Source organism: Rhinolophus sinicus, linkage group LG05 (assembly GCF_036562045.2).
Source record: "Rhinolophus sinicus isolate RSC01 linkage group LG05, ASM3656204v1, whole genome shotgun sequence".
In the NCBI taxonomy this organism is placed as follows: domain Eukaryota; kingdom Metazoa; phylum Chordata; class Mammalia; order Chiroptera; family Rhinolophidae; genus Rhinolophus; species Rhinolophus sinicus.
The window spans coordinates 150593348-150606104 of NC_133755.1; the positions used below are offsets into that span (position 1 = coordinate 150593348).

At 40.4% G+C, this 12757-nt stretch overlaps 1 protein-coding gene across 7 annotated transcripts in view; it reads left to right on the forward strand.

Annotated features, from left to right (window-relative positions):
* Window positions 1-2309: 2309 nt before the first annotated feature.
* Window positions 2310-12757, forward strand: part of TPD52L1 (TPD52 like 1) — an 80593-nt gene continuing 70145 nt past the window's right edge. For 4 of the 7 annotated variants that reach the window (XM_074333532.1, XM_074333533.1, XM_074333534.1 and 1 more), the window contains exon 1: window positions 3571-3591. Coding sequence is in view for 2 of the 7 variants with exons in the window: in XM_019729490.2 (XP_019585049.1) it covers window positions 2486-2504 (19 nt within the window). In the remaining 5 variants the exon portion in view is untranslated. Of the gene's footprint in view, window positions 2505-3570; window positions 3592-12757 lie in introns of those variants that run through there. The other 3 variants (XM_019729490.2, XM_019729497.2, XM_074333536.1) reach the window with 3 other exon arrangements.

Genomic DNA, 12757 nt, shown 5'->3' on the forward strand with positions numbered 1-12757 from the left:
TGTTCCTTTATCTCTTCAGCAGTCTGAGTTAGAAGACCTACCTCATTGCTTACATGCACACTGGGCTTACCTCTGGCACAGCAGATATAGTATTGCATTGCTTTATAAAGCATCTGTTTATCCCGCCGTCTCACCAGACCATGATGAACTCCCTGGGTAAAAAAGGAACACACCCTTTGCTTGTATCCTTCACATTTAGTACAGTCCCTGACACAGAGTATTCAATAAATATTTCTGAATTAATATCAATATTTTATTTTTAGAAACAATGATAAAAGACAGTAAGGGTGTAGTAGCTTAAACTTTTATAAATCAGAAAAATGAGTCAGAGTTTAGATGAAGGTTAGATGACTCAAGCTGGAAAGTCATGAACTATTTTTAGCTCCTGTCAACAGCTGGGAGTCAACCCTAACCTGGTGTTTAATTTCCAGGGTAGAGGGGACAAGAACAACGGAATAGACTCTAAAAGTGATTTAATCACTGATTCTGATTCACCACTTGGAGCACCCATAGTCATTATCACCAAAAGCCATTTAAAAAGTCTTATGCTTGGTATTCTATAGAGCAATTTTAATGTTGATGATTACAAATCAGGGATATCTTCAACATTAAAAACATAGACATGTTTGTACATGTGCCAGGAAATCATGAGTGTCCCTTCTTTCAAGCAAAAATGTAAGACTCCACTGACGTTTATTAGTCTATTCTGTGACAGTAATTTGGGCATGGATAAAATACAACCTACTAGTTAGTTAATTGTTTATTTTTATTTATTTTTATTTTATTATTATTATTATTTTTAAAGATTTTATTGGGGAAGGGGAACAGGACTTTATTGGGGAACAGTGTGTACTTCCAGGCCTTTTTTCCAAGGAAAGTTGTTGTCCTTTCAATCTGAGTTGTGGAGGGTGCTGTTCAGCTTCAAGTTGTTGTTCTTTCAGTCTTAGTTGTGGAGGGCACAGCTCAGCTCCAGGTCCAGTAGCGTTGCTAGTTGCAGAGGGCACAGCCCACCATCCCTTGCGGGAGTCGAGGAATTGAACTGGCAACTGGCAACCTTGTGGTTGAGAGCCCAGTGGCCCATGTGGGAATGGAACCGGCAGCCTTCGGAGTTAGGAGCACGGAGTTCTAACCGCCTGAGCCACAGGGCCGGCCCTAATTGTTTATTTTTAAATCATTTTTGAGCTATGAATGTATATAAGGTTCTTTGGCAGGAAGTATGGGGGGGGTTCAATATGGGACTCCCACTTGACCCTGATAGACTGCTACTGTCTACGTATTTTATGAAAGAAAATAAAAACTGGAAACAAAATGGCAAACCAAGAGCAAATGTAAATAAATACTACATTTCATTTTACAGATGAGGATTGTGTAGATGTGAAGAAAAAGACCTGCGCATGTGAGACATGAGCTGATATTTCTTAGGCTCTGCCATGCTTTCTAGTCACATTGCCAGGCTAGGTTTGGAATAGAACTGTTAAGTTTCTAGTCTTTTCTCTGAAAGCGTGACTATTTCATCAACCTACAGACTTGCCTGTGGGTTTTGGATTTGAAAATAATGCACAGTTGATGCTTATTATTTGCAGATTACATATTTGTGAATTTGCCTCCTTGCTAACATTTCTTTATGACACCAAAATCAATACAACACCTTCTTTCACGGTTATTGCCAGACATGGGCACAGCCCTGAACATTTGGGGCAGATGTACGCAAGCAAGGCTAAGCTCCACCTTCTTGTTTCAGCTTTCAGACTATAAACAAGTGCCCTTTTCACAGACTACAAATAAACTATTTTTGTGCTTTTGGGGGTGATTTTGCTGTTTAAAAACGGCCCCCAAGCATAGTGCTGAAGTGCTGTCTCGTGTCCCAGGGAGAAAACATATAAGTTACAAAAGATTAATAAGCTTCATTCAGGTGTGGGTTATAGTGCTGTTAGTGGTGAGCTCAATGTTAATAAGTCAACAATATATGTTAAGGTATCTTTAAACAGAAACACACATAGAACAAGGTTCTGTGTTGATCAGCTGACAAAAATGTTGCGTGCAGAGGGTCACAGGACCCAAACTGTATTTCCACCAGGAGCAATGGTTCAGTACCATAAATCCTCCTCCTTCCTTTCTCCCTTGGTATTTGCCCTGGTACAGTGGAACTCAGGCCTACCTACTTGAGCTCAGTCAGGCATTTATTGGGCCCTGAGCCCAATTGAGCACGCGCCCTGAGCCAGCAGTAAAAGCCCTCCAGCACAGAGTTGCCGGCAGGTGGCGCCCGGCGATTGGCTTCTTCCCAGCGTGGTCTGAGCCAGGTAGACTGGAAGGGGCGGAGGTAACCAAAAGCGGCCAGTGGTGGCTGCCCCGTGGTTCCCCACCCCCTGCACGCAGCAACTGGAAGAGGGCGCAAGCGGCTGGGCTGGCTGTGTTCTGAGCTCTGGCACCGCTGTCTGCTTCTCTTTGAGCGAGCCCCGCTGCGCTCAGTCCGAAGTCTGCCACCATGGAAGCACAGGCACAAGGTGAGTGGTCGCCGATCGCCCTAAGGGTCAGCTCCGGGGAACGCATTGAGGCGCTTTTTCTGCATCACTTAACTTCTCGGACAGAGTGGACCGGTGCGATCTTCACATGTCCGCAACTCTGCCCCCACCCGCGCCTGCGTGATAATTCTTGCTCCCCAAACTCAGGGCTTTCTGTGGGGCTGGGGACCAGTGAAGGAAACGTTAAATGCTTAGGTTCCTCCGCAGGAAATGTGCCCAGGGAATGCTCTACTCTTTTTCCCTAGCCAGTCGCCCCCCGCTTCCTTAACCTTGCTGGGGCCCAAAGGACCTGTTGTGTAGGAGCGGGAATCCGCGTTTTGTTCCCTTCCCCTGGGGGATTACGGAGGGAGCTCTACTTCCCCAGCCCTGGGCTCGCGTCCTGCGGCTCCCAAGTTCCGGGCTGAACGCGCGCGCGCGCGGAGGTGGTGGCTCCGCCGAGACCAGGGTCTCTCCGAGCGGCTTGCCGCGCGGGGACCGGCCTTGTCAGATGGAGACAGCGTTACCGCAGTACCCAAACGCTGATCTGCGCAGACCCACACGTGTATCCCGGTTTCCCACGGTCGGGGAGCGCCCTCTGCCCCCCGAGGGGCGGCCCCCATCCCCATCCCCGCCTGACCACGGTCCGGCCGCCCAGCTCCCCATTCCTGGGTCATCCCGCTGGAGGAATCCCCGACGGCTTCTCGAAGGGCAACCTCGTGTCTGGGTTGACGCTTGGACCAGGCTTAGGGAATTCCGATAGAATCGTGCTAGAATGGTGGTAACGGACTGTAGGAAGGAGCAGAGATCGAGGATGTGGAGCACGAGACTGGAAAGACGGACCCTGACTCTGGGCTGGGGTCTAGGGAACAACGTCAAGAAAGGATGAGGTGTAGTTTTATTCAGCCTTTAAAACAGTCGTCACCACCTTTCTTTAATAGTGTGGGAAATTCTGTGATGGCTTTTATGATAAATAAAAAAGCCCATTAAAAAAAGAAAAAGATTCGTGATCCAATGCTCTCGCCCCCTAGGGGCAGAAGCGACGTGAATGAGAGCGGTTTGGCTGGTGCATCGGCCGGGAGCCATCCAACAGGTTTGTAGCCAGGATTACAATTGTCTAAACAGCGCGAGCTATCCTCGTTTGTTTCCTCAGCCAAGGTCCTGTCCATAAAGCTGCCGCTTCCAGTATTATTTTTCCATTATCTAAATAAGAAAGAAGAATTCAACCAACGGTGTTTGTGTGTGGAGTGTCTGGGGGGAGGGGAAAGGGAGGCGTTGTTGGTCAAATTCAAAAGCAGAGGTCGGTTTGGAAACCTTCCCTCCTGAACTGAAGCAGGTGAGAGCAACACTGGAGCTTTCCAACCTGACTTGCAAATTAGAATCATTTGGAGAGGTTACTGGCCCTGGCTAATCCCACACCTATCAAACTAGAATCTCTGGGGCTGGGTATGGGTATATTTGAAAGCTTTCCAGGTCTATTACTTGGTTAGCTGGAGAAAAACTACAACAGATAAACAGTGTTCATCTGAACCCTGAAGACATCCGAAACTCCAGATTGGAATCATGGTGTCGTTGGCTTGCTTTACTTGCGAGATTTACTTCACAAACATTGCAGTGCTTTCCTTTGCCAAGCACTGTGCTAGAAGAAGCAAACACAGACTTGATTTCTGCTTCCTGGAATTTACAGTAGAGGAAGAGACAGACATTGATTGGATAGTTTGTTGAAAAATGTGAAATTGCAGCTGTGTTTATGATAGGAAAGAGGGCCACATAGTGCAGTGAGAGCCTGAAAAACTTTAGGCCTGGTAGGTGATAATGAAAGTAGTGAAGTTTGCTTACTGTGTCCTGGTTTCTGTTCTTTGGCTTCACATGTGTTACTCATTTCTTCTTCACAACAGTCCCATCAGGTAGATAGTGTTCTCATTCCCATTAGAGAGGAAATAGGCACAGGATATAAATTCCTTGTAAATCAAGTGGGTAGTCAGTAACAGTTAATGCTGTGAGTGCTCCATTCCCACTCAAAGCCTACCACTTGCAGAGGAAAGATAAGAACTTAAGTCTCCACCTCTCCCCTGACTTCTGGGACATGCTTCCTCCCCCCCCTCCCCCCCCCCCATGACTGGCTGGAACCTGAGTTGGTGGGGAAGATGAGTTGTTTTCATCATTTAAGCAGCAGCCATATTAAGTTCTTTAAGAATAAAACTTTTCGCAAAATGTTTATATTAAAGGGAAAATCTGCTTTCCTCTTGGCATATTTTTCTGGCTAAATGAATTGCCTCTTAGATTCTAAGAGAGTTCCACGTATAAGTTTGTATCATCAACATAGTTTGTTTTAGAATTCTCTAGAGAGGAGGATGGCTTATCTTTCTGCCTCTGGCTCTAGAGAGAGCAAAGATGAGTGAGGTTAAGTAGGCAGTTGCTGATGCGATGTCCCCCGCACTTTCCAGGAGACCACCAGGTGCTGTGGACCTTATTTGCACATATAGTTCCAGAAAGGCTGTAGCTGGTCCTAGAAACTTTTCTATAAGTGGAATTCTGCAAATATGTTCTTTGAATTTGTAAAAGAAAAGATTACTTCAAGCAAAACAAGGATGCATTCTGGGATGTTTGTAGAACAGAAAATGCAGAAGTGGGACTATGAGCAGAGTGATTCAATTAGGAGCTGCTGGAGAACAGTATGGAATTGCCTCCTGCAGGATACCAGTGTTTCCGGGTGCTTTCTTGGTACTAGATTATTTTGCTTTAATGTAGTGATATATTAGAGAGGGAGTCTGGTTAGTAATGTAGCATTTCCTCAAACATATGGCGGTCCTTTAAAATAAAAAGTTCTTGATCTTTTTAAACTACCTTTCTGTATTTCATTTTTCTAGGGAATAGCTTTTTGTTTTTCCCAGTGTCTTTAATGTTTAAAAGACAATGTTCTCCCCACTTAATCCTTGTATATATTCAGATTAATAGCGATGTTGGTTTTCTATGACTGTTGTAACAAATTACTATAAATGCGGTGGCTTAAAACAACAGAAATTTATTCTCACAGTTCTGGAGGTTAGAATTCCAAAATCACTATCACTGGACTAAAATTAAGACATCAACAGGGCTTCAGTTCTTCTGGACGCTCTAAGAAAGAAGACATTCCTTACCCCTTCCAGCTCTGGTGGCTACAGATGCATTTATTGGCTGTGCCACTTCAATATCTGCCTCTTCCATGGCCTTATTGCCTTCCCTGCTGTCTGTGTCAAATCTCCCTCTGCCTCCAATTGATAAGAACAATTGTGATTTCATTTAGAGCCCACCTGGACGGTCCAAGATAACCTCCCCATCTCAAGATCCTTAATTTAGTTACATCTACAAAGATTCTTCTCCCATATCAGGTACCATTTACAGGTTCCAGGGATTAGGACCTAATGTCCTTGGGAACCATTATTCAGCCTACTATAGTAACTAGTTTTTATATTCAGACATTCTACTCAGGAGGGTTCTCAGAAGTCCATGAATGACATAAAGTAATAACTGTCAGATTAATCATGCCTGATTGCAAATTCCACTAACGTGAAAATGTCATGTATACCTGACATTATACTCTGCTCACAGGACATTTATTTACCTTCATCTTGCTCTATGAAGAACTCATGGCAGTTTAGATAGGTATATGAAACACGGTAAGATAAGGTAAATTAGAAAGAGAAGAAAGTAAACAAAGATAAGAACAGAAAATGAAACAAGGAATGAAGTGCTAGAGAAATAAATACTATTATATTCTTTTTATCAATACTGCATGGAAAACAAATTCTTGCTTTGTAAACAAAGAATGTTATTTTGTTACAAAACAATAGAACAATTCCTCCCCCCTCTGCCAAATAGCAACAGGTTAAGTTTTTTATATTGTAGCGATCAGATTTCCCAAAGGGAAAAAAAAAAGTATTGCAAATTTCAGGCAATATAATCCTAAAGCTCAAACACTGGAAGCTAGGTGTTATACATTTTGATTTATGATTTTTAAAAGTATCAGTAAAAACATTCTTACTGTCTTCAGAGGTACCTCCCATTGTTTTATTTTCGAACAAAATAAAAGTTTTAAAGTAGGTAGTAATGTATACTATACATAAGATGAAGTCAGTCATTTGCAATACATCATACTATTTTTGTAATTGAAATTCTTAACAAAACTAATTATACAAATTATAGATATTATATATGGGAACCTACTTTAAATTGCCTTCCCTAAATACTCCTTGTTTTCTGATACTCTTGGTAGGCAGAATCTGAGAATTTACTTCAAAAAACTTAGAAGCAAGAAAGTTTATTTTTGTGGCCTATGTTAAGATTTGGTACTTAGTGAGCTACAATAAATAGTAATTACTTCCACAACTATTGAATCATTAAATAAATATTTAAAAAAATATTTATTGATTACTGTAGTAAAAGCAAATGTTTGACAAGCCCTGAATATTGAGTGATAGCAGGAGATAGTGCTTAAAATTCCACAATCAAGGCAAACTCCCTGGATTTTAATCCTGCTGTTGTCACCATTAATATGATCCTGAACAAGTTACTTGGTCTCTGGAGGCCTTGGTTTTTCCATATGTAAAGTAAGGATAATAACAGTGAGTAAATAATAGTATTGTAATAAGGATTTAATGAGGTAATACAAAGTTCTTAAAACCGTGCCCAGCACATGGTAAGTACTATATAAACATCTGTTGTTGATTTCAGTAGCATATACCAAGAACTTTACATGCATTATCTTATTGAATCCTTATAATAACACCATGGGATAGATACCATGACTGTGAAGACATTTTATAGACAGGGAAACAGAAGGTCAGAAGAATTAGGTAAGGAAGGCAGAATTCGACTCCATGCCTCTCTCAATCGGGAGTATGAGCTCCGTCACTGACTACAGTGTCCCTCAGTATGCGTAGAGCAACATGTGACAATGGGAAACAAAGATGAATTTGACATGAGCCATCGTTCCAGGGAGGGTAGCAAAGGAGAGTCATCCCTGTGGGTAATGGCATATAGAACTGATGAGATGACGTATTTCCATCCCAATGGCGTTTTTAGGGTACTCACGTGCTAATTAGAACAAATTCACATTGCGGGTTATAATAACAATAATATTTTAGTGTTTTTTTTTAATGCCTGATACCATAGTATGCACTTAAAGAAAACCATGTTATTTAATACAACAAAGTATGAGGAAGATAATGTGATTTTCATTTTACAGCTGAGGAAACCATGACAGTAGTTATAAAACTTTCTCCAACTCGTACAGCTTGGATGTGTTAGACCCTGGATTTGGAATCAGAGAGTTTGACTCCATATCCTAGGATTTTAATTACTATTCTATACCATCTCCTTAAATTGGTGTGCCTAGCCGTCAGTGTATGAAGTAAATAATAGATTTTGCTTTATATTCTGTATGGTCAAGGGGTTTCTAAAAGGGCAGAATTTAATTGTACTGTTCATCCCATATGTGGGCAGGGTCTAGATCTGGGACTATGAATATGACCCAGACTACCTGAGGTCTGTAAGAACAAACCCCATAATGTGCCAAGTTGGTGGGGGCAGAATGTTCATGTATCATCTGCTTACTTTTTCAGTTCTGGTTTTGAGATGAAGAATTCTGTAAAAGTCACATAACATGTGATTCTTAGAACCAGTATAGAATTTTATCATACTGTGAGGAAAAACCAGTTCAAATGTGGAATGGTTCAAATATTATTCTACTTGGTGTTCATCTGTATCCAGTAATCTCAGGACTTTAAAATAAATAAAAGGCATAAGATCTGCGTGCGTGTTTCTAGAAGGTTGGATCTGTGATGCCAGCTGAAGGGACGAATAAATTCAATAAACACCCAGAAAAGATTTTTATAGTCTCATGACTGTTCTAATTACTTGTTTACATGAATATGGGTTTTTTTTGTTTTTTGTTTTCTTGTTTTTTTTGTGTTTTTTGTTTGTTTGTTTGTTTTTACTTAACAACCTCCCAACCATATTATTATTTACCTACCAAAGCACACTGAAATTTTGCTAACAAGACGATAAATATTTTAAATGATTCTCTTTTGGTCCTCCTTCATTAACTTAGATGAAAGCTTAAACATATGCATAGCAGGCATACAAAGCAATGTTCATTGTTTGGACACATTCTGAGAATGACACAGGTTAAATATTTTGCTTATGTTTCCATTGCTTCTCTCATAATAATGTAATAAATCATGGGAAGAAATGCCAGCAATGATTATCTTTTCAGTTAGGAGATCTTAATTCTGGTCTCTTGTGGCTGGGTTGTAGGTTATTACAGTGCAGCCTTTCTAAAGGAGTGCAAAGCCAATGGAGAAAGGTGTGTGTTCAGGATGGCAGGACTTTGCAGATCCTGGTGTCAGTGGCTTAGCAGCATGCTTGAGATTTCTGAGTATTCTGAAAAGCTTCTAATGACAAATGTAGATTTCTGCTCTTGCTATTTTAGCTGTTTAAAAAATACGACATTAAGACATAAATAAAAACTTTACGCGTGTGTGTGTATGTAATCCCATCACTGTCTATCCTCTTTACTCTGCTTTATTTTTCTTCATAGCACCACATTATTTAATATTATGCATGATTCTTTGTTTTCTTTTTCTCCCAATGAGCATTGAAGCTCCTTAAGGGCAGGAACTGTGACTTTTTTTCTTTATTGCCATATCCCCAGTGTCTAGAAATGACTGGTTCACGGAAAGCACTCCGTAAATACTTGTGGGGAAAATGATGAATGAATGAACTAATAGTATTGAGTAGATAACATCATATATGACCCTAGCAAGGTGTAATGGGGGATGCATATTTCTACCTTTATAAGAAATGAGTAGCTTTTAAAAAAAATTTTATTATAGCTTCTCATATAAGCTCCCCAAATGAAAGTAGTGCTAGAGTGATCGTAAGAACTCACAGTACTCCTCCACTGTCATTAAATGTCATTCCCGATGTGGAAATCCTGAAGATGACATTAAGCTTAGGAATCGGGGTATGTCAACGTAAAGATAGAAGTTGAGATAAAACTAAGTTGCTCTTAAGACAAGGAGAGTGAGGGGGCTATGGAGAGGGTAAGGGGGAAATATGGGAAGCGGGTGGGAAAGGGCTCACAGAGACTGAGTTCTGGAGGGATAAATAATAAAGTGAGAGACAGAAACTTAGGACAAGAGATGCTTCTAATGATGTTTTCCCAGGAAACGTTATAAACCATCTCCTGGTTTCCTCTATGGTATCTTTAATAAATTTTGCACTGCTTATTCAAATTTTTTGTGAGAATAGAGTCTTGTTGCAAGACAGCTTTTAAAAAGTCACGGGATACTTGGTGTATACTATACAAACAAATAAGTGAGTATTCTATTTTTCCCAATCTCCATTAAGCAAATATTGAGCAAATACTTAGCTTATCAGTGTGAGATGTGCAAATGAACTATGTGCTTTGGGTGCCCATGTTTTTCTGTCCGTCCAGGTATGGAGGGTCCAACATGGCAGAAGAGAGGTGAGAAGAAGAGAGCTGCGGTCCACTGCCAAGGGCAATGGTTTGCTTGCATAGCTGACTTACAGTGCAGTTGAAAACCTTGGGTTGGCAACACTTGTTCAAATTGTTTTAATTGGATAGATGAAAGTCTCATTTATAGAAATAGAAGCTATAATAATTTGGTGGCATTTTCTTCTGTCACACACATGTGGTCTGCTCTGATTAGTTAGTTTATAGAGATTTATGAGAAAATATGTCCATATTTTTGTGTTGCTTAAAAACATCTTGCTACCCGTAGGTATTGAACTAAACGTGAAAAATACTTATTTCCTTCCCTTAATGTACCACCTCCCCCAAGTCCTCACTGACAGCCTGCTGGGGTTTGGAATATTGATGAATAGGAATCCACACAACTCCAGTTTTCACTGACCTTTCAATTCACAGTATTTTAAGCTTTGTTCCGAATTGAGGGCAGAGGAAATCTTTTACAGAAATATCAAATTATGTGGGTATTTTTTCAATTTCGTACAACTCAAGATGGATTCTGTACGATGATATTTGAGTCATCATTAGCCTTCTACTAATGAAGTAGTGTAACCTCATTTTTAAGTAAGCTGCCAAGAATTACTGTATAATTTAAAAATGCATTCTCTTTGTAAAATCTAATTCTAATACCTATAGGCCATGACCTGATTAAACATACAAGTCTGATAGTCTCTCAATAGACCAAATTCTCTCAAACATCATATAAAATGCCAAATATTCAGATGCCTTCCCACAAAAACAGTAGTTCTGTGGGTTTGGTTTTATTAATTTCTTCCTTCATCCCTTCATTCAATAATTATCTAAAATATCTATGTGCCAGGCATTATTCGCTCTGCTCCAGAAAAAACACAGACAACCAAAATGAAAATTTCTGTCCTTCAGGAAGTTCATGTTCTTGGGAAGAGGCAAATAGCAAACAACATAAATTAATTAAGGCGTAGTATACGTGATGTTGGTAAATGCTAAGGAAAACAGTACATTGATGACAGGGGGTCGTGAAATGTGGGGGTGGGTCGTGTGGTCGTAGAGGATTCTACATCTCTGTTGCATCTCTGTACAGACTTGATCAGTTAACTGAGCTTACTTTCCGGCAGAGTACGTTCTGAGTACACTTGAGGCTGCACAAGGCCTGAGGTTTGGGGTGATCACTAGTGACTATAGTGAATACTTTGAATTTAGGATTCCTGAGTCCTCCTCTCAGTGACTTCTAAAGGGAAACCTGCACCCCCCACACCAATAGGTTGGGTTTTATATTTATTTGGCTCTTACAAAATGTAAACATACTTTCCAGCCAACGGTAGAGATCTTTGATGTAGCCCTGACGTCCTTCATATTCTTCAAACCACTCAATCTTAACAGACATAGCTGACTGAATTCCAGGCACCTCCTGGTTTTGTCCCGCAATTGGGACACAACTTTCCAAGTCACTTTTCTGATCAATTTTAGCTCTCCAGGAGACAGTGAAATTCAAGAGGGAAAACACAGTGCCTTAGCTCTGTTTTGTTTCTCGTTTATCATTGTATACTGTCCAGCACAATGGTTTCCCCAAGTAGACCCTCAGCACATGTTGTTTAAGGCAGAACAGTGCAGCCCAAAGACAGAGCATCATCTCACTCATCCTTCTGGTCACAGGCAACTGCTCAGAGTCTGTGCTCAAGTGTGAATAGTAATTATAACCATTTCCACGTGCCTCAAAGCACTTTGTAAACGAAGAACCACTACATGAATGCTAGTTTTCCTCAGTATTAGTGGTTGAATGTTTCTTTTAAAGATCATGTAAAGCATTTCACGAGCAGATCATCTCATCCTTTCCCTTTCTATGCAGGATTTACTATAATGTGAGTTGTACTACTGTTGTTTTTACAATGTTGATCATTTTGTTGTATGTGGTATATATTTAAGGCATAAGTTCTTTTTCACAGGATAGCTTCAGTGAAGCAAAATGACTTTTTTCATTTCTTTCTTTTCACTCTACGTTACTAACTTCTTTTCTCTATTCCTTCAATTTACCTATTCTGAATACCAGTGATCTTTTTTATGGAAATAAATGCTGAGAAAGCAGCTATTATTTAAAGTGAGGTTTTTTTTTCCAGATCTCATGCGTGATACTACTATTTGAGCATTCTAAGAAAAATTCGGAGATAGTTTTTAAGAGGGCTGTTTTGCTCTGGAGAGCAGTATCTTATAGGCAATATGGTTAGGGAGGGTGGTTAGGGATTGGTGAGCTCACTGAATCTACCACCCGACAGAATTCTGATGCCATTGTGACACTACTTTCATCACTTTTAACCCATAGTAGCTCTGGTTATCACTGTTCTTCACTGCGTGCTCTCTCACGTGGGTAACTTTTATTCTCAGAGTCTTTGGGAGTCATCAAATGTCTCACTTTCCCTCTGTCCTTTAAAATAACTTGCTGCACAAGCCCTATTTTATTTTTATGTATTGGTTCATCATATATGATGTAAGCCATTTCGACTTTATGGAGTGAAGGCGGAAGGGAGGGAAGGAAGGAAAAGAAAGGCAGGCTTGTACTATTACCTTTTCAAAGACAGATTTATTTGAAAGTGAGTCTTTTCCCAGAATTACCTACCACCTCCTATGGTTAATTGGGCACAGTTAAAGCTAAGCATGGTTTATAATGTTTTTTAATTGAGCAAAATTTTACTTTAACCTTGAAGGTCCTGAAATTACTGAGTCACTGACACATTGGATTTGCAAATTAAAT